At 44.1% G+C, this 23,027-nt stretch overlaps 1 protein-coding gene across 1 annotated transcript in view; it reads right to left on the bottom strand.

Moving 5' to 3' along the window:
• Positions 1-23,027, bottom strand: part of LOC111978697 (galactosylgalactosylxylosylprotein 3-beta-glucuronosyltransferase 2) — a 33,434-nt gene that overhangs the window by 5,153 nt on the left and 5,254 nt on the right. Inside the window, exon 2 of the mRNA XM_024008909.2 lies at positions 7,148-7,292. Coding sequence (XP_023864677.1) covers positions 7,148-7,292 — 145 coding nt within the window. The remainder of the gene's footprint in view (positions 1-7,147; positions 7,293-23,027) is intronic.

Genomic DNA, 23,027 nt, shown 5'->3' with positions numbered 1-23,027 from the left:
GAGTTATTCCTGACACTTACACTCCGAGGCCCTCACCTCCCTGTAGGCCGTCTCGTCGTTGTTGTAATCAAGCTACCATTGTAGTGTCGTCTGCAAACTTGATGATTGAGTTGGAGGCGTGCATGGCCACGCAGTCATGGGTGAACAGGGAGTACAGGAGAGGGCTGAGAACGCACCCTTGTGGGGCCCAGTGTTGAGTATCAGTGTGGTGGAGATGTTGTTTCCTACCTCACCAACAGGGGCGGCCCGTCAGAAAGTCCAGGACCAGTTGCACAGGGCAGGGTCGAAGACCCAGGGTCTTGAGCTTAATGACGAGTTTGGAGGGTACTATGGTGTTAAATGCTGAGCTGTAGTCGATGAACAGCATTCTTACATAGTTATTCCTCCTGTCCAGATGGGTTAGGGCAGTGTGCAGTGTGATTGCGATTGCGTCGTCTATGGACCTATTGGGGCGGTAAGAAAATTGGAGTGGGTCTAGGGTATCAGTTAGGGTGGAGGTGATATGGTCCTTGACTAGTCTCTCAAAGCACTTCATGATGACGGAGGTGAGTGCTACGGGGCGATAGTCGTTTAGCTCAGTTACCTTAGCTTTCTTGGGAACAGGAACAATGCTGGCCCTCTTGAAGCATGTGGGAACAGCAGACTGGGATAGGGATTGATTGAATATGTCCGTAAACACACCAGCCAGCTGGTCTGCGCAAGCTCTGATGACGCGGCTAGGGATGCCGTCTGGGCCGGCAGCCTTGCGAGGGTTAACACATTTCAATGTTTTACTCACCTTGGGAATGGGGTATGCTAATGGCTGCATGGAATAGCGTATTATGTGTCCTTGTCTCCTTGTTCTATCAGGCATATTACTGAGCAATAAGTGATACCACAGTGAAAGCCCAGAAGCTGTAACAGGTATGATAGATGAGTATGAAAGCCATTATAAGATAGACTCTTAATCTCTTAACCTGCAGCTGAAATGGTATGAAGATTAGTGCATCTGTTAGCAATGCCTGCCTGTTATCAATGCAGTTTCTGTCTCAATAGTTTCATRCAGCTTCCTTTCCTGGTTTCATTTCCTTGTGTCCTTTTCTCTATGGTTCTGCTTCTGTGCATCATATGTAAAGTAGTGAAAGTCTACACACCCTTTGCACATAACATGATGCTGCCACCACAATACTTGAAAATACACAGGGTTTCACTCTGAGTTATYTTGTATTGGATTTGACCTGATCCTGTAGATTACAATTTTTGCTGTTTTGTCTTGCAGTAGTACTTAACGTCCTTGTTACCAACAGAATGGAAGAGCTTGAGTGATTTCTACAAAAACAATGGATATAGAGTGTTACCCTAAGAGTTGTGCTATGTGGTAGAATCTTATTCAAAATGATTCACAGCTCTAATGGCTGCCAAATGTGCTTCCACCAAGTATTAACTCTGGGGTGTGAAGACATACTATTGGAAAATGTCACCGGAGAGGATGGCTGCCGTTTTTCAGGCTCCTAACCAATTGTGCTATTTTGTGTGTTTCTTACGCATTGTTTGTAACTTATTTTGTACATAATGTTCATGCTACCGTCTCTTATGACCGAAAAGAGCTTCTGGACATTAGAACAGCGATTACTTACCTAGTACTGGACAAAGATTGTTTCTTTAACTTCTTATGGCTGCAGGGGCAGTATTGAGTAGCTTGGATGAAAGGTGCACAGAAGTGCCTATAGTAAACTGCCTGCTCCTCAGTCCCAGTTGCTAATATATGCATATTATTATTGGTATTGGATAGAAAACACTCTGAAGTTTCTAAAACTGTTTGAATTATGTCTGTGAGTATAACAGAACTCATATGGCAGGCAAAAACCTGAGAAGTTTCTGAGGTGGCAGATTTTCAACCAAGCTCTCATTGAAATTACAGCGAGATATTGATGAGTTTTCACTTCCTACGGCTTCCACTAGATGTCAACAGTCAATAGAACTTTGTCTGATGACTCTGATGTGAAGGGGGGCCGAAGGAGACAGGAATTAGTCAGGTCTGCCACGAGCTGACCATGCTTTCACATGCGTTTACACATGCGCGTTCACATGAGGAGGACCTCCGTTCCACCGCTCTTCTGAAGTCAATCTAATTCTCCGGTTGGAACGTTATTTAAGATGTATGTTAACAACATTCTAAAGGTTGATTCAGTACATCGTTTGACATGTTTCTACTGACTGTTACYGAACTTTTGGACATTTCGTCACGTTATAGTGGACGCGCTTTGTGACTTTGGAATTGTTTACCAGATTCTCAAAAAGTTTTACAGCTGAAACATTGAGAGCATCCTGACTGGTTGCATCACTGCCTGGTATGGCAACTGCTCCGCATCCGACTGGAAGGCGCTACAGAGGGTACTGCGTATGGCCGAGTACGTCACTGGGGCAAAGCTTCCTGACATCCAGGATTTATATACTAGGCGGTGTCAGAGGAAGGTCCCAAAAATTGTCAAAGACTCCAGTCACCCAAGTCATAGACTGTTCTCTCTGCTACTGCATGGCAAGTCTASGTCCAAAAGGATCCTTTACAGCTTCTACCCACAYGCCATAAGACTGCTGAACAATTAATCAAATGGCCACCCGGACTATTTGCATAGCCTCATTATTGTTTTTTTATTGTGTTACTTCTTTTATTTTTTACTTTAGTTTATTTAGTAAATATTTTCTTAACTGCATTGTTGGTTAAGGGCTTGTCAGTAAGCATTTCACGGTATTCGGTGTATGTGACAATTCAAATTTGATTTGATTTGATACGCAATCAAGACATCTTCGTTTTGYAATGTTTTATTACTTACCAGGTAAAATAAGGGTAGAGGTGTACAGAATTGTGTGTGTGTGCCTGCACCAGAAGAATACTAAACCATCTCCTCATTCTCTGGTCCAATTGTGGCCTATTAAATGGGATGGAGTAGAGATGGGACAGCTTAGTTGGCTCACTTGGCTGCTAACAATAGCCCACAATACCACATTACAAGTTATTAAGGAAAAAGCTGAAATTTATTCACTGCTCAACACTGCCCATTCTACATTGGATGTATAGTGATTAAAGGGAGTTATTGTGCATGCGTATGCGAGTGTGAGCACACGTGGGTGTACACGTGTATCTGTGTCTTTGTGTGTATCCCTTGTGTGGCTGTGTCCATTTATGTGCACGCTTGAATGTTAGTGTGTGTGGTTAGTGGGACCATTCATGCCGGAGGGACCACTAGATGGGTTTGTTTTGTGCAGAGAGCAAGAGAMAGACAGGAGAAAGAGAGAGAGGGGGCTGGAGTGGTGAGCAGCATCACGGCGTCCCACTTTACTTTTAAATGTGCTTACAGAAGCTTGTCCCCGACTGACCCTTTCAGAGAGGGAACGAAAACAGTCTCCCACTCCTCACCCCAAACACAAAAGGCCATTAATAGTGTGGAGCAGATTACACCACCAAGTTGGGATGCATTCCAAACTGAAAACGTACAGTTATGACTGTAACTATTGTTTAGCTATCGTGAGTTTGTGCACTACGGCCATCTACTGAAGAACATTCTAATCATGCCTGACAAGGCCAATGAACACAGGGTCTCACCGGAAGCCCCGCCTTCCACAGGTGATAAACARCAGGCACAAATTCATTCTTTCAATTCAGTACCGCTCTTCACCAAGCCCAGAACTGGGCGGAACGGGTCCGAACAGCTGTTGTACCTCGTTTCCCTCCTTCAGAGAACAGTAGTTARAGTCATAACTGTACATTCCCTTTCAGTCTGACAACTGGTACAGCACAGCTATGGGGACATGAAATCACATCCTGGCCCGGCTTTTGCTGACACAATATGAAATGGCCTACCGGCAAACCATTCAGAGTTCCAACCCAATAGGAAATCCTGCTGTACCTGCGTATTTCACCATCTGCACGCGGCCTAATGACCATCTCCTGCCCCAGCCATAAGGGCAGATTGACAGATGTTTCACCTTGTCTGCTCGGGTATTAGTACCAGRGACCTTTCGATTATTGGCCCAATGCTTTAACCCCTAGGTTGCCTGCGGTCCTAGGCTACCTGCACCCAAATCCCGAGTGGGCGCAATTGGTTTAGGAAACGGCCTAAGACTGCACTGCCAGGGGATGAGCCCCTGAAATAACCCCTGTATGCATGTAAAAAGAAACTTGATCATAGAGGTTATCATGCACACCAGTCATAGGTACCGGTGACACTGCACCTTGTAACCCAGCTGGAAAAAGGGACAGACAGCTTTGAAAAAATTTACCCCATCTGTGATAACAGACAGGGCGATACATAAATTGAATCCAATTCCCAGGAATGAAACGCATTGACCAGGAGACAGACAGCTCATTTTGGAGTTCATAAGACCCAGGCGACTGTGTGTGGGATAAAAYCATGATTTCCAACCACCTACCGAGTCCATAATCTGTATCACTAAGCACCTCAAAGGGACCAGTGAGCTAGAGGGGTAGAGGGGTGCGCTCTTTTGGACAAAGAGCGCCTGGTACTGTATAGCCCACCTGAAACCTGGCCCTTTTATGGGTACAGGAACTCCAGCAATGGCCGACAGTGTACCCAGGTCGGCCATAGCCAAACACGGAGGCACTTGTCACAGTACCGTATGCTAGCCGACGTCAGCCATTCGGCTTCTTAGTCTTGCTATGCCATAACCCAGCTATCTGCATTATCCCTGTGGGCTAGCACTTGCCAAGCCCGCTGCCAACAAAGAACTAGCCAAAGAACAACGAGTGGCGTCTTCCTTCGGTCTCGAGAATCTCTCCGAACGCAACACGGTTCATCTAGAATAACCAAGCGACTGAAAGCTACGTATGCTAAACGAGAGAGAGAGAGAGCACGCTACACAAACAATTCCACCATGGGAGGTAGGAATCGCCAGTGGCAGTACGCTAGCTCGCCTTAAAAGGTCAGTTAACCTGGATGGCACGCTATGCAGCGCTGTTTAGCTAGCCTGATCCCGTCCACATAAGATTGGATCATCAACCAAGTCTGGGAAGAGAGGTGAACGGTGCTTGACTGAGGCAGGCACAYGCGGCAGGCAGGGAGTGCTCGCTGACCCAGCTGCCCTCTCCCTTCAAGTCGCCTCACTTRGCCCTTAGTTGGCGACAGAGCGCACAGCAACTGGGTTGAGTTAGGGCAGTTTCTGCATGCCTCAGCCCAGGCAGACAAGGCATTTGATCCGGCCCAGGCCCCAAATCATCCCCGGGTCCCTTTACTCAGACCTAGCCGAGGTACGGGCACCTGTGAGAGGAAGCCATAAGAATTCCACACGTTTGCCAAGGGAACCTGCGCGCACCATGGACTAGGGGAACAGTGCCAGCTGCCGGGCAAGCCACTGTTACTGACCCGAGCGGAGGAAGCCGTAGCATGCACCACACCGAGACGTACCAGGCAATAAAATGTGAGTTTCTATTAATATAATTTGGGCATGGTCTTGAACCCAAACCCGGCTTGTTAGCCTTCATTGTTTTACTGAGTTAGAGTTTGTATAAGGAAATCAGTCAATTTAAATAAATGAATTAGGCTCTAATCTATGGATTTCACATGACTGGGAATACAGATATGCATCTGTTGGTCACAGATACAGTACCTTTGAAAAATAGGTAGGGGCATGGATCAGAAAACCAGTCAGTATCTGGTGTGACCATCATTTGCCTCATGCAGCGAGACACATCTCCTTCGCATAGAGTTGATCAGGCTGTTGATTGTGGCCTGCGGAATATTGTCCGATTCATCTTCAATGCCTGTGCAAAGTTGCTGGATATTGGTGGGAACTGGAACACGCTTGGAAGTACTGGGACATTTCCAGCTTCCAGGAATTGTGTGCAGATCCTTGCGACATGGGGCCGTGCATTATTAAACTGAAACAGGAGGTGATGGCGGCGGATGAATGTCACGATAATGGGCCTCAGGATCTCGTCACGGTACCTCTGTGCATTCAAATTGCCATCAATAAAATATATTGTGTTCATTGTTTGTAGCTTATGCCTGCCCATACCATAACCCACCGCCACAACGGGGCACTCTGTTCACAACGCTGACATCAGCAAACCGCTCGCCCACACGCCATCTGCCCGGTACAGTTGAAACTGGGATTCATCAGTGAAGAGCACACCTCTCCAGGGTGCCAGTGGCCATAGAAGGTGAGTATTTGCCTACTGAAGTTGGTTACGACGCCGAAACTGCAGTCAGGTCAAGACCCTGATGAGGACGACGAGCACACAGATGAGCTTCCATGACAGTTGACAGTTTGTGCAGAAATTCTTCCGTTGTGCAAACTCACAGGCTTATCAGCTGTCCGGGTGACAGGTCTCAGATGATCCCGCATGTGAAGAAGCCGGATGTGGAGGTCCTGGGCTGGCATGGTTACACGTGGTCTGCGTTTGTGAGGCCGTTTGGTCGTACTGCCAAATTCTCTAAAACAACATTGGAGGCGGCTTATGGTAGAGAAATGAACATTAAATTCTCTGGCAACAGCTCTGTTGGACATTCCTGCAGTCAGCATGCCAATTGCATGCTCCCTCAAAACTTTAGACATCTGTGGCATGTGTTGTGTGACAAAACTGCACATTTTAGAGTTGCCTTTTATTGTCCTCAGCACAAGGTGCACGTGTYTAATGATCATTCTTTTTTAATCAGCTTCTTGATATGCCACACCTGTCAGGTGGATGGATTATCTTGGCAAAGGAGAAATGCTCACTAACAAGGATGTAAACAAATTTGTGTACACAATTTTAGATAAGTAGTCATTTTGTGCGCATGGAACATTTCTGGGATTTTCATTTCAGCTCATGAAACATGGGACCAACACTTTACATGTTGCGTTTATATTTTGGTTAGTATAGTTACCAAACTTTAACTCGCAACATCCAGAAGGATGAGCATTTCCACCTTAAGTGGGGCAATTAAGTTAGAGCAAAGCCTGATAAATTTYGTCTTCCAATGTTTAAAAAAAATGTATGTGAGTCACGGTGTTCATTGGCAATGTCAGGCATGATTCTAATGTTCTTCAGTAGAGGTGGCTAGTGTACAAACTCCCCATAGCTGTGCTGTAAGAAGTTGAACAACTGAAAGGGCACCACTGGTGTCTGTTCCTCTACCGTAGATCACTAACTATAGTAAATGCGCTTTACCTGCCATGTCGATGGCAAAGGGACGGTCGGGCCTCCAGCCAGTGTACCAGCCCACCACTTTGCCCTTCTCCACTATGGGACGCTCGTACCGCCGCCCACTGACCAGCCCAACCGGCCATACTGACACACCCCGTGTTGAACGCATCTAGAGAAACAGAGAGGTAGAGAGAGTTAGACACACAAACACAAACACACAGAAGCTCCATGGGCCTCACAGACAGACACACTGATCCGAAAACACAGGAGAGGTCAAAGCAATAGGATTCTTGGTGTGAATTTTCTCCAGGCTTGTCCAGCTCTTTCATATCAGTGTAGATAGAGGATAGCAGACAAGAAGGCTGTTTTYGACTTTTGAGATGTGTCCATATGTAGAACTGCCTGCCCCCCTAAAAAAAAAGATCAAGCTGTGAAGTTGATCAACAACCACATTTGTGGAAAATCAAAAATATTTGTGTTGTTGTATTATTTTCACTGAAAATATACTTTTCCAAGACAAATGTGTACCCACACACTGAAGGCTACAAACGTCTGTGTACGCTATCCCTGATACAGTGATAAAAATACAACAAATAAAACATTTAAGTACATTTTATGCAACATCTTTTTGAGTGCAGACCCATCACACCAACCAAACTTCTGGGAGAGCACTATGGTCCCCTTTTGATTAGCTTTCGTGGAAAAGCAGAGACGTCTGATGAAATCTGAAAAGAGGAAAATAAGCTTGGCTCGACGGCTTTCTTCTCTGGATTCTACACTAAATGAAATAGCAGAGTAGAACAAGACCTGGGTACATTTTCACTGTGAATGAATTCACACACAGACGGGAGCAGTGTAGACCCAGACTGTGTGTGTGTGTGTGTGTGTGTGTGTGTGTGTGTGTGTGTGTGTGTGTGTGTGTGTGGTGTGTGTGTGGTGTGTGTGTGTGTGTGTGTGTGTGTGTGTGTGTGTGTGTGTGTGTGTGTGTGTGTGTGTGTGTGTGTGTGTGTGTGTGTGTGTGTGTGTGGTGTGTACAGTTACTACAGTCAAGTCCAAAATAATTGGCATCCTTGATAATAGATGAGCAAAAAAGACTATAAAACAAATAATCCATATACTGAGCTATATTGTATGCTCAAAAACAAGTAATTATTTTTTATCTCAAAAAGATAGGGGTCAAAAGTATTGTCACCCCTGTTTTCAATACCTTTCAATACCTCACCTTGCCAGGATAACGGCACAGAACCTTTAAAAAAATGTTTTTTAATGAGATTGGAGAACATTGATCTTAGATCATTCCTCCATAAAAAATCTTTCCAGATCCTTGATGTCTTTCGTCTGCGCTTCTGGACTGCCCTGTTCAATGAGACCACAGGTTTTTAATGGGGTTCAAGTCCAGAGACTGAAATGACCATTGCAAAATGTTAATTTTGTGTTCTCAAATCTCATAAAAGATTCTAGTCTCAGTGCCGTTATCTTGCAAGGTGAGGTATTGAAAACAGGGGTGCCAATAATTTTGCACCGTCTCTTTTTGAGAAAAAATAATTACTTGTCAAACAAAATACACTTTCAGGTCTTTGTCACGCCCTGACCTGAGATATCTCTGTTTTCTTTATATTTTGGTTAGGTCAGGGTGTGACTAGGGTGGGTACGTTAGTTTTTGTATTGTCTAGGTTTTTTTTGTATGTCTAGGGTTTTTGTAGGTCTAGGTGATTTGTATGTCAATAGTGGCCTGATATGGTTCCCAATCAGAGGCAACTGTTTATCGTTGTCTCTGATTGGGGATCATATTTAGGTAGCCATTTCTCTTTGGTGTTTGTGGGTTCTTGTTCTATGTTTTGTTGCCTGTCTGCACTATTCATATTAGCTTCACGTTTTGTTATTTTGTTTGTTTAGTGTTCATTCTTAAATCAAGAAGAATGTACGCGTACAACGCTGCACCTTAGTCTCCTCCTTACAACGGCCGTGACAGTCTTGCCATAGATTTTCCAGTAAATCAAAAGTGTAACTCGGCGACTCAGGAACATTCACTGTCTTCTTGGTAAGACATTCCAGAGTAGATTTGGCCATGTGTTTAAGGTTATTGTCCTTTTGAAAGGTGAATTCATCTCCAAGATTTTGCCTTTGCATAGCTCCATTCTGTTTATTTTGTTCCTGAAAAACTCCCCAGTCCTTAAGGATCATACCCATAACATGATGCAGCCACCACTATGCTTGCAAATATGGAGAGTGGTACTCACCAATGTGCTATATTGGTTTTACCCCAAACATAACACTTTGTATTCAGGAAAAAGTTAACTGCTTTACCACATTTTGTGCAGTATTACTTTAGTACCTTGATTCAGACAGTATGCATGTTTTGGAATATTTTTATTCTGTACAGGCTTCCTTCTTTTCACTCAGACAATTAGGTTAGTATTACAATGTAGTAACTACAATGTGCACAATTGTCGTCCGGGTTAGGGAAGGATTTGGCCGGCCGGGTTGTCCTTGTCCCATTGCGCTCTAGCGACTCCTGTGGCGGGCCGGGTGCAATGCACGCTGACACGGTCACCAGGTATACGGTGTTTCCTCCAACAGATTGGTGCGTCTGGCTTCCGGGTTAAGTGAGCATTGTGTCAAAAAGCAGTGCGGCTTGGCGGGGTTGTGTTTCGGAGGACGCACGGCTCTCGACCTTCGCCTCTCCCGAGTGCGTACCGGAGTTGCAGCAATGGGACAAGARTGTAACTACCAATTGGATATCCCGAAATTGGGGGGGGGGAACAAAACCCCAAAATATATATATTTATTTTTAAACATTGGCCTCATGGTGAAATCCCTGAGTGGTTTCCTTCCTCTCCGGCAACTGAGTTAGGAAGGACACCTGTATCTTTGTAGTGACTGGGTGTATAGATACACCATCCAAAGTGTAATTAATAAGTTCACCATGCACAAAGAGATATTGAATGTCTGCTTTTTTTATCCAACTACCAATAGATGCCCTTCTTTGCGAGCCCTTGGTAAACCTCCCTGGTCTTTGTGGTTGAATCTGTGTTTGAAATTGCCTGATCGACTGAAGGACCTTACAGATAATTGCATGTGTTGGGTACAGAGATGAGGTAGTTATTCAAAACTAATGTTAAACACCATTATTGCACACAGAGTTAGTCAATGCTGATCATAATCTGATCATAATCTTGATGTGATTGGCCTGACTGAAACATGGCTTAAGCCTGATGAATTTACTGTGTTAAATGAGGCCTCACCTCCTGGTTACACTAGTGACTATATCCCGCGTGCATCCCGCAAAGGCGGAGGTGTTGCTAATATTTACGATAGCAAATTTCAATTTACAAAAACAAAACAAAGTTTCCGTCTTTTGAGTTTCTAGTTATGAAATCTATGCAGCCTACTCAATCACTTTTTATAGGTACTGTTTACATGCTTCCTGGGCCGTATACAACGTTCCTCACTGAGTTCCCTGAATTCCTATTGGACCTTGCAGTCATAGCAGATAATATTCACATTTTTGGTGATTTTAATATTCACATGGAAAAGTCCACAGACCCACTCCAAAAGGCTTTCGGAGCCACCCACGACTCAGTGGGTTTTGTCCAACATGTCTCTGGACCTACTTACTGTCACAGTCATACTCTGGACCTAGTTTTGTCAAAATTGAATAAATGTTGTGGATCTTAATGTTTTTCCTCATAATCCTGGACTATCGGACCACCATTTTATTACGTTTGCAATCGCAACAAATAATCTGCTCAGACCACAACCAAGGAGCATCAAAAGTCGTGCTATAAATTCTCAGACAACKCAAAGATTCCTTGATGCCCTTCCAGACTCCCTCTGCCTACCCAAGGACGTCAGAGGACAAAAATCAGTTTACCACCTAACTGAGGAACTCAATTTAACCTTGCGCAATACCCTAGATGCAGTTGCACCCCTAAAACCTAAAAACATTTGTCATAAGAAACTAGCTCCCTGGTATACAGAAAATACCTGAGCTCTGAAGCAAGCTTCCAGAAAATTGGAACGGAAATGGCACCACATCAAACTGGAAGTCTTCCGACTAGCTTGGAAAGACAGTACCGTGCAGTATCGAAGAGCCCTCACTGCTGCTCAATCATCCTATTTTTCCAACTTAATTGAGGAAAATAAGAACAATCCTAAATGTATTTTTGATACTGTCGCAAAGCTAACTAAAAAGCAGCATTCCCCAAGAGAAGATGGCTTTCACTTCAGCAGTAATACATTCATGAACTTCTTTGAGGAAAAGATCATGATCATTAGAAAGCAAATTATGGACTCCTCTTTAAATCTGCGTATTCCTCCAAAGAGCAGCTGTCCTGAGTCTGCACAACTCTGCCAGGACCTAGTATCAAGAGAGACACTCAAGTGTTTTAGTARTATATCTCTTGACACAATGATGAAAATAATCATGGCCTCTAAACCTTCAAGCTGCATACTGGACCCTATTCGAACTAAACTACTGAAAGAGCTGCTTCCTAGGCTTGGCCCTCCTATGTTGAACATAATAAACGGCTCTCTATCCACCTATCCACCATCTACCAAACTCACTAAAAGTGGCAGTAATAAAGCCTCTCTTGAAAAGCCAAACCTTGACCCAGAAAATATTAAAAACTATCGGCCTATATCGAATCTTCCATTCCTCTCAAAAAAAATTGAAAAAGCTGTTGCGCAGCAACTCACTGCCTTCCTGAAGACAAACAATGTATACGAAATGCTTCCGTCTGGTTTTAGACCCCATCATAGCACTGAGACTGCACTTGTGAAGGTGGTAAATGACCTTTTAATGGCGTTAGACCGAGGCTCTGCGTCTGTCCTCGTGCTCCTAGACCTTAGTGCTGCTTTGATACCATCGATCACCACATTCTTTTGGAGAGATTGGAAACCCAAATTGGTCTACACGGACAAGTTCTGGCCTGGTTTATATCTTATCTGTCGGAAAGATATCAGTTTGTCTCTGTGAATGGTTTATCCTCCGACAAATCAACTGTAAATTTCGGTGTTCCTCAAGTTTCCGTTTTAGGACCACTATTGCTTTCACTATATATTTTACTTCTTGGGGATGTCATTCGAAAACATAATGTTAACTTACACTGCTATGCGGATGACACACAGCTGTACATTTCAATGAAACATGGTGAAGCCCCAAAATTGCCCTCGCTAGAAGTCTGTGTTTCAGACATAAGGAAGTGGATGGCTGCAAATATTCTACTTTTAAACTCGGACAAAACAGAGATGCTTGTTCTAGTTCCCAAGAAACAAAGAGACCTTCTGTTGAATCTGACAATTAATCTTGATGGTTGTACAGTCGAATCAAATAAAACTGTGAAGGACRTCGGCTTACTCTGGACCCTGATCTCTCTTTTGACGAACATATCAAGACTGTTTCAAGGACAGCTTTTTTCCATCTACATAACATTTCAAAAATCTGAAACTTTCTGTCCAAAAATGATGCAGAAAAATTAATCCATGCTTTTGTTACTTCTAGGTTAGACTACTGCAATGCTCTACTTTCCGGCTACCCGGATAAAGCACTAAATAAACTTCAGTTAGTGCTAAATACGGCTGCTAGAATCCTGACTAGAACCCCAAAAATGTATCATATTACTCCAGTGCTAGCCTCCCTACACTGGCTTCCTGTTAAGGCAAGGGCTGATTTCAAGGTTTTACTGCTAACCTACAAAGCATTACATGGGCTTGCTCCTACCTATACTTTCGCGATTTGGTCCTGCCGTACATACCTACACGTACGCTCCGGTCACAAGACGCAGGCCTCCTAATTGTCCCTAGATTTCTAAGCAAACAGCTGGAGGCAGGGCTTTTCCTATAGAGCTCAATTTTTATGGAATGGTCTGCCTACACATGTGAGAGACGCAGACTCGGTCTCAACCTTTAAGTCTTTACTGAAGACTAATCTCTTCAGTAGGTCATATGATTGAGTGTAGTCTGGCCCGGAGTGTGAAGGTGAACGGAAAGGCTCTGGAGCAACGATCCGCCCTTGCTGTCTGCCTGGCCGGTTCCCCTCTCTCCACTGGGATTCTCTGCCTCTAACCCTATTACAGGGGCTGGTCACTGGCTTACTTGTGCTCTTCCATGCCGTCCCTAGGAGGGGTGCGTCACTTGGTGGGTTGAGTCACTGACGTGATCTTCCTGTCTGGGTTGGCGCCCCTTGGGTTGTGCCGTGGCGGAGATCTTTGTGGGCTATACTCGGCCTTGTCTCAGGATGGTAAGTTGGTTGTTGAAGATATCCCTCTAGTGGTGTGGGGGCTGTGCTTTGGCAAAGTGGGTGGGATTATATCCTGCCTGTTTGGCCCTGTCCGGGGTATCATCGGATGGGGCCACAGTGTCTCCTGACCCCTCCTGTCTCAGCCTCCAGTATTTATGCTGCAGTAGTTTGTGTCGGGGGGCTAGGTTCAGTCTGTTATATCTGGAGTACTTCTCCTGTCTTATCCGGTGTCCTGTGTGAATTTAAGTATGCTCTCTCTAATTCTCTCTTTCTTTCTTTCTCTATCTCGGAGGACCTGAGCCCTAGGACAGCCTCAGGACTACCCGGCATGATGACTCCTTGCTGTCCCCAGTCCACCTGGCCGTGCTGCTGCTCCAGTTTCAACTGTTCTGCCTGCGGCTATGGAACTCTGACCTATTCACTGGACGTGCTACCTGTCCCAGACCTGCTGTTTTCAACTCTCTAGAGACAGCAGGAGAGGTAGAGATACTCTCAATGATCGGCTATGAAAAGCCAACTGACATTTACTCCTGAGGTGCTGACTTGTTGTACCCTCGACAACTACTGTGATTATTATTATTTGACCATGCTTGTCATTTATGAACATTTGAACATCTTGGCCATGTTCTGTTATAATCTCCAACCGGCACAGCCAGAAGAGGACTGGCCACCCCTCATAGCCTGGTTCCTCTCTAGGTTTCTTCCTAGGTTTTGGCCTTTCTAGGGAGTTTTTCCTAGCCACCGTGCTTCTACACCTGCATTGCTTGCTGTTTGGGGTTTTAGAGTGGGTTTCTGTTTTTAGAGTGAGATATCAGCTGATYTAAGAAGGGCTATATAAATACATTTGATTTGATTTGAATGCAACTTATTATCTGACTTGTTAAGCACATTTTTACTCTTTAAGTTATTTAGGCTTGACATAACAAAGGGGTTGAATACTTATTGACGCAATACATTTCAGCTTTTAATGTATTAATTTGTAAACATTTCTAAAAACATAATTCCACTTTGACATTATGGGTTATTGTGTGTAGACCAGTGACACAAAATCGAAATGTAATCAATTTTAAATTGAGGCTGTAACAACAATATGTGGAAAAAGTCAGGGGGTGTGAATACTTTCTGAAGACAAAGGCCCGTGTGCCTTTAGGGTTAGCTATGGAACAGAGGTAAAACATGTCATGGAAATGTGTGTGTGTGATTGGTTGATTGATTGGTTGAATGATTGGTTGATTGATTAACTGATGCACATACATATCCAGTGCTTCGTGTGACGGTGTGAAACGATATGCATATTCATTCTAAAAGCAGAGTACGGTTGTTTCTAAGTCCCCTCTCTAAGAAATAGAGGATGTGCACATCTCCTCCTTATTATTGCACGCAGAGAGAGTCCATGCAACTTATTACGTGACTTGTTAAGCAAATGTATATTCCTGAACTTATTTAGACTTGCAAAGGGGTTGAATACTTATTGACTCGACATTTCAGCTTTTCATTGTTAATTCATTTGTAAGAATTTCCAAAATCATAATTTCACTTTGACGTTATGGTGTGTAGGCCAGTAACAAAACATATCAATTTACTCCATTTCACTGTAACACAATAAAATATGGAAAATTCAAGGAGTGTGAATACTTTCGTAGGGCACTGTATATGCTTGCTTGTGTGTGCATATGTAGCCTTGTGTGTGTACGCTTGTGTGTGTGTACTATTTCATTCCTCATTCCAACCCCACTACGGATCCCATTCTCGTGCAGTTCTCTTTTCAGAACATCAAACCACCTGCAGGAAGTCACTTGTAAGGGGCAAAACATACAAGACAATATTTGATTACATAGCCACAATGTTGCTGTGTGATTCTTCACACAAACGGTCAGGGCAGGGCCTACATCTTTCATGTCTCCTCTCTTACGCTCAGCACTCAACAGACTGATGGGAAGGCTCTCTCTCTCTTCCTTCTTCTCCCCCTTAACCCCTGAGCGATGGACACATCTTTGAAGCCCTCTCTTCTAATGCTATGGCCCTTGACCTTGCGCGACACTAAAACCCTTCCCCCCTTTCTGTTTCCGCTACAGTTTTTTTTCAAAGGCTTCTGGTCGGGTCTATAAAAACGGTAACGAAAAGAGAGTGAGTGTCCGTTCACTCAATGTTTTATGCTCTCGTGTGTAGTCTTTATTTTAGCTTCGTGGTACAGCATCGTTTCTACCTGTAACGGTCTTTGAATGGCTTTTAACCTGAGTAGCCTGATGACGAATGTTGTGGATGAATCATATAGATGACACTAGGGAGCAGCAAAAAAAAWTTGTGGACATTAATTTGGTTCTAATTAGGTTTTGTCCATCTTCTGTGGCCCATTTGGATATTTATAATTCTTCCAATTAATGGAGACTAAGGAATGGTTCAGGTGTTTAAAATGCATCCTTAAAAATGCATCCAGTGTATTTTGAATTACAAATGTACTTCTTGCCCTACCCACAAGGCACTCCTATAAGTCTGACATGATTGGATAGTTGTGAGCAATATAGCGGAAATTCCACCCAGCCTTTCAGTAGGAAACATCTATCATAGTGTTGCTTCTCTCTGATACTTTCAGATCTACAGGAGTGCCTACGGGGGTAGCAGTTAATCTAAGAGAATAGCATTGACGAGAGCAGCGGGCTGAAAGAACTGTGGTTTCATTTATCCAATCACATACGGATCAGTGATTACTTCAAGGAAGGGAGGAAAGAAGGATGAATGTTCAATTGGACCAGCTCCTCAATGCGAAAAGCATAGGGAGACCTGGGAACTGTAAAGACTGTCTAAAAACTCCAGCCTCTGCAGCCATAGACCCAGACTGTCAAAACCAACATCAACCTCTAACAGTCAATACTCTTCAGACAGAATCCATCTGCAGAGAATTCTAGCTATAAAAGTGGAAAAGTGAATATTTAAAAAATATTGTTTTTGTGAGCCATAACATCCACTGGCTCTTTGATAGCGATTTGGGACATGGAGGAAACCAGAACCCATTAAATTGGAGTGAGACACTGTAGCTGAGTTCCTGGTCTCTATCTGAAAGGGAAATACTGTCCAGAGGCATCATCTGACTGAGTGGTAGAGACCAGAGCCAGGGGAATGGGGGAATACGGCAGGTTACCATTTGAGATGCAGCCATGTCATCTATCTAATATTGAGTAGCAACTTAGTCAGTGAATGCCTAGGCTGCCTTTGTTTACGCCATATTAACAMAGGTAATATATGAAGTGTATGCATATACAATGGGACTTTAAATGATGCAGTATAAATCCATTATAAATGTGTTTCTCCCCCAGAGAAGAAGCTGTCATTTCATTGTGTGCTCAAATGCTCTTTCGGATTTTAATCAAGCCTTCTCCATGTGTCATTAATATGCATAGCGGGAGCAATGAGAGAGCGAGAGGGAGAAAAAAAGAATGAATCAAATTAGAGGAGAGAAAATTAAGAGGTTATGAAATTGTGATGCAATGATGCATGATGTGTTTGTGTGGGGGATGGAGGTGAGTTTGCTGTGTCTGCGTGAATAATAATGTGTGTGTGTGTGTGTGTGTGTGTGTGTGTGTGTTTGTGTTCTAAGGGCATTGTTTCTGTCTCTATCCTTTCAAACCAGCTCGGGGTGTGTAGGGATCAGGGTTGAAGGGTAGACAATGCCAGCATTTAGACAGACTCACACTGCTCCTGAGGGAATAGACAAGGACAGGGATGAGGAGGGGGGGCAGGGGGTAGAACATGACAGGGATGTGAGAAAGATAGAAAAGGAGGACAGAGAAGAGGGGGAGAGTATGGAAAAMGAAAGAAAGAAGGAAGGAAATGGGAGAGGACAGGATGGAGGAATAAATCTAATCACATGTTATTTGTCACATGCTTTGTAAACAACAGGTGTAGACGAACAGTGAAATGCTTACTTACGGGCCTTTCCCAACAATGCAGAGAGACAAATCGAAAAATAATCGAAAAAAATAATAACACGAGGACTAAATACACAATGAGGAATGATAACTCAGCTATATACAATATACATATGTTCATGTGAGTAAGGGTAACGTGACTAGGTAACGGGATAGATAATAACAGGATAGATAATGACCCTTTTTTCACACTGTGAAAAAGGGTCAATGCAATTAGTCTGGGTAGCTATTTGGTTAACTATTTAGCAGTCTTATGGCTTGTGGGTAGAAGCTGTTCAGGATCCTGTTGGTTCCGGACTTGGTCAAATAAAATAAAAWTGCATTGGTCACATACACATGGTTAGCAGATGTTATTGCGAGTGTAGCGAAATGCTTGTGCTTCTAYWTCCGACACTGCAGCAATATCTAACGTGTAATCTAACAATTCCACAACAACTACCTAATACACACACATCTAAGTAAAGGAATGGAATAAGAATATATACATATAAATATATGGATGAGCAATGACAGAGCTGCATAGGCAAGATGCAATAGATGGTATAAAATACATATATACATATGAGATGAGGGATGCAAGATATGTAAATATTATTAAAGTGGCATTATTAAAGTGATTCATTTATTCAAGTGGCCAATGATTTCAAGTCTGTATGTAAGCAGCAGCCACACTGTGTAAGCAGCAGCCACTTGGCTGTTTAACAGTCTGATGGCCTTGAGATAGTAGCGGTTTTTCAGTCTCTCGGTCCCAGCTTTCATGCACCTGTACGGACCTCGCCTTCTGGATGGTAGCGGGGTGAACAGGCAGTGTCTCGCGTGGTTGTTGTCCTTGATMKTCWTTTTGGCCTTCCTGTGACATCGGGTGCTGTAGGTGTCCTGGAGGGCAGCTAGTTTTCACCCGGTGATGCGTTATGRAGACCGCACCYCCCTCTGGAGAGCCTTATGGTTGTGGGCGGTGCAGTTGCCATACCAGGCGGTGAAACAGCCTGACAGGGATGTTCTCCATATTGTGTAAATACATTTAAAAGTTTTGTGAGGGTTTTAAGTCAAATTATTTAAGATACTGTTTGAAGAGGTAGGGTTTCAAATGTTTTCGGAAGATGGGCGGGGACTTTACTGTCCTAGCTTCAAGGGGAAGCTGGTTCCACCATTGGGGTGCCAGGACAGAGAAGAGCTTGGACTGGGCTGAGCGGGAGCTGCCCAGTCCAGGAGTGGGAAGGCCAAGAGAACTGAGGTGGCAGAATGGAGTGCTCGGGTTGGGSTGTAGGGTTTGAGCATAGCCTGAAGGTAGGGTGGGGCAGTTCCTCTTGCTGTTCRGTAGGTAAGCACCATGGTCTTGTAGTGGATGCGAGCTTCGACTGGAAGCCAGTGAAGTGTGCGGAAGAGTGGGGTGACGAGAGGACTTGGAAGGTTGAAAACCAGGCGGGCTGCTGCGTTCTGGCTAAGTTGCAGGGATTTGATGGCACAAGCGGGGAACCCAGCCAACAGCGAGTTGCAGTAGTTCAGACAGGAGATGACAAGTGCCTGGATTAGGACCTGCACCGCTTCCTGTGTGAGGTAGGGTCGTACTCTACTGATGTTGTAGAGCATGAACCTGGAGCGGGTTCACTGCTTTGATGTTTGCAGAGAACGACAGGGTGTTGTCCAGGGTCACGCCAAGGTTCTTTGCACTCTGGGAGGGCGACACTGTGGAGTTGTCAACCGTGATGGAGAGGTCATTGAGCTGGCAGGCCTTCCCCGGGAGGAAGTTCTGCGTTCATCAACCCTCTCACCTCCACCTTTCTCACCCCTCTATATTCTTCACTACAATACCCTTCTCTTTCTCCCCTCCATCCACTCAGCCACGGACAATTTCTCTCTGAGATTCTCTCCTTTCTGCTTTAGCTCCCAGAGAGAAGAAAACTATCCAATATGTAATTATGATAATTGCTCACATCGGTTGGATGGAATTGGATTTTGCTCTTCTGTTCTTTCTTGCGGTTCCTTTGTGCCCTCTCTATGAGCCTACTGTACACTAGGAAACTATGGCCCTTGATTTAATTTGTCCTGACGATGTGTCAGTGTATTTCAAGTCCAATTCTTGTCACGTATGTATGCCTATCTTCACACCAATTAATAGTCTTCTCATTTCAGCAAATCGTTTATACCCATGTTGAGGCGGGAGGGATCAAATTGTGTCCTCTTCTTTTCAGCCATTGGTAAGCCAAATGGCCTGCCATTTCCTTCAAGCCTTTAAGTGAACAGGTTTATTTGACAAGCTGTCTGGTTGCAGTAATTTTCAAGTCAGACCAATACATATTTATGACTGACAGACTATGTTTAACTAAACACTTGGGAGCCATTCAGTATTGACTACGATGCTGCAGTTCTACCAGTACAGCTAGCTCACGACTCCCTACAGCCCGAGGGCAAAATGCAAACTCACCGAAAGTAGCCGTCTGGCCTGGCTGTGAGTGGGGAGAGGAGAGAGGTAGGCTAGGCTATGATGTGGACGACTCTGTTTGCTGACACCCCCATTTCGAGGCAGCAAAGTGGGCGGAATGTCTCGCACACATAATGATTTGCACCGAGCCGTGACTTGTTAATGCTTGAGAACAGAGAAAACATCCAATAATCTGTATGTTTGCAAATTGCTTCTGGATGGTTTCCTCTTCAACTCAGACATAATACATAAGAGAGAAACAACAGAATCTCTTTCAGGTGTTGTTTCATCGCGTCTAGGATGATCAAATACCTCTTCTAAAATCAGTAAGCCTATAGTGACATCACTCACTCACTTAGTAGTAATTGAATGGTGGTGGTATTGTGAGAGAATTTAATAGGATGTTATTAAGTATGCATTTATAGGCTATTCATAATGTTTTTGCTCATTGACTACAAATTCAGTTCTAATGTGGTCTATCTCTATATTATTTATTTTGGACACAAAACTGCTATATGAAGAAATGTGCCTATGTTTGACAGCGGCACTATCTGTGCAATGCTAAAATCAACAGCATAACAGGTTTGACAGGTTATTACCACTATATGTCAGGTTATTATCACTATATGACAGGTCATTACCAAACTATGACATACTATTACCATGGAGAGGAGTTCTGGAATGTCCTGGATGAGGTGGGGAGAGCAGGCTGACTATCAGCCAATCAAATAACTGATATTTACACAGGCCTATCTTTGGAGCTGCGGCTAGACATTGCCATTAGGCAAAGATTAAGGCTCTTTATCTCCCCAAATTGTAAATTAAGACAGACTTTCCCAAACTTGTTGGGGCTGGGGACCCCTTTTTTGATAGCACTTTCATTAGGGACCCCTTCAAAATCATAACACAGCTCCGACCTTTAGAGTGCGATAAAAATAGCATACAAGGAGTTTTACTATGACTGCAGCAGGACATGACCGGACTAGATGGTGCCAACAGAGAGGGCCGCCTCACTTCTAGTCCTTAGGAAACTTTGCAGTATTTTGTTTATTTATGTATTATTTATTACATTGTTAGCCCAGAAAATCTTAAGTGTTATTACATACAGCCGGGAAGAACTATTGGATATCAGAGCGACATCAACTAAACAGCATTGCGACCAGGAATACAACTTTTCCGAAGCCGATCCTTTGTCCGAAACAACCAGGGCATCTGAACTGATTCCAGAGGCTGACCCAAAACAACGTCGCCACAGAAGAGGTAGACCGAGCGGCCTTCTGGTCAGACTTCGGAGGCGCGCACCCCACCCACCACTTCCGAGTATATTACTCGCTAATGTCCAGTCTCTAGATAACAAGGTAGATGAAATTAGAGCAAGGGTTGCTTTCCAGAGAGACATCAGGGATTGTAACATACTCTGTTTCATGGAAACATGGCTCTCTCGTGATATGCTGTCGGAGTCGGTACAGCCACTGGGAMTCTTTGTGCGTCGCGCCAACAGAAATAAACATATCTCTGGGAAGAAGAAGGGTGAGGGTGTATGTTTCATGATTAACGACTCATGGTGTAATTGTAACCACATACAGGAACTCAAGTCCTTTTGTTCACCTGACCAAGAATTCCGTACAATCAAATGCCGACCGTATTATCTCCCAAGAGAATTCTCATTGGTTATTGTCACAGCCGTGTATATCCCCCCTCAAGCCGATACCACGACAGCCCTCAAGGAACTTCACTGGACCTTCTGCAAACTGGAAACCATATATCCTGAGGCTGCATTTATGTAGCTGGGGATTTTAACAAAGCAAATTTGAGAACAAGACAACCTAAATTCTATCAGCATATTGATTGATTGCAGTACTCGTGCTGGCAAAACTCTGGATCACTGCTACTCTAACTTCCGCGATGCATACAAGGCCCTCCCCCACCCTCCCTTCGGCATATCTGACCACCACTCCAATTTGCTCCTCCCTTCCTATAGGCAGAAACTCAAACAGGATGTACCCGTGACAAGGACTATTCAACGCTGGTCTGACCAATCGGAATCCACGCTTCAAAATTGTTTTGATCACATGGACTGGGACATGTTCCGGAATACCTCAGATAATAATATGTATTTATATGTTGATTCGGTGAGMGAATTTTTTAGGAAGTGCCTAGGAGATGTTGTGCCCACTGTGACTATTAAAAACGACCCTAACCAGAAACCGTGGATAGATGGCGGCATTCGCACAAAACTGAAAGTGCGAACCACAGCATTTAACCATGGAAAGTTGACTGGGAATATGGCTGAATACAAACAGTGTAGTTATTCCCTCCGCAAGGCAATCTAACAAGCAAAATGTCAGTATAGAGACAAAGTGGAGTAGCAATTTAACGGCTCAGACACGGGACATATATGGAAAAGACTACGGACAATCATGGACTACAAAAAGAAAACCAGCCACGTCACGGACACCGATGTCATCCATCCAAACAAACTAAACACCTTCTTTGCCCGCTTTGAGGATAATACAGTGCCACCGACACGGACTGCTACCAAGGACTGTGGGCTCTCCTTCTCCATGGCTGATGTGAGTAAGACATTTAAGCGTGTTAACCCTCGCAAGCCTGCCGGCACAGACGGCATCCGTAGCCGCATCCTCAGAGCATGCGCAGACCAGCTGGCTGGTGTGTTTACGGACATAATCAATCGCTCCCTATCCCCGTTTGCTGTCCCCACATGCTTCAAGATGGCTACCATTGTTCCCCGTAGGACTCACTTCTGTCATTATATAGTGCTTTGAGAGACTAGTCAAGGATCATATCACCTCCACCTTGCCTGTCATCCTAGACCCACTTCAGTTTGCATATACCCCAATAGGTCCACAGACGATGCAATTGCCATCACACAGCACACATCCCTATCCCACCTGGACAAGTGGAATACCTACAGTTGAAGTCGAAAATGTACATACATCTTAGCCAAATACTTTAAACTCKGTTTTTCTCAATTCCTGACATTTAATCCTAGTAAAAATGACCTGTCTTAGGCCAGTTAGGATCACCACTTTATTTTAAGAATGTGAAATGTCAGAATAATAGTGGAGAGAATTATTTATTTCAGCTTTTATTTATTTCATCACATGCCCAGTGGGTCAGAAGGTTACACTTAAATAGTATTTGGTAGCATTGCCTTTATATTGTTAAACTTGAGTCAAACATTTCGGGTAGCTTTCCACAAGCTACCCACAATAAGTTGGGTGAATTGTGGCCCATTCCTCCTGACAGAGCTGTTGTAACTGAGTCAGGTTTGTAGGCCTCCTTGCTCACACA

This window comes from Salvelinus sp. IW2-2015, linkage group LG18 (assembly GCF_002910315.2).
Source record: "Salvelinus sp. IW2-2015 linkage group LG18, ASM291031v2, whole genome shotgun sequence".
NCBI lineage: Eukaryota > Metazoa > Chordata > Actinopteri > Salmoniformes > Salmonidae > Salvelinus > Salvelinus sp. IW2-2015.
The sequence above is the reverse complement of the archived record's forward strand: the minus strand, read 5'-3'. Positions and strand labels throughout refer to the sequence as shown.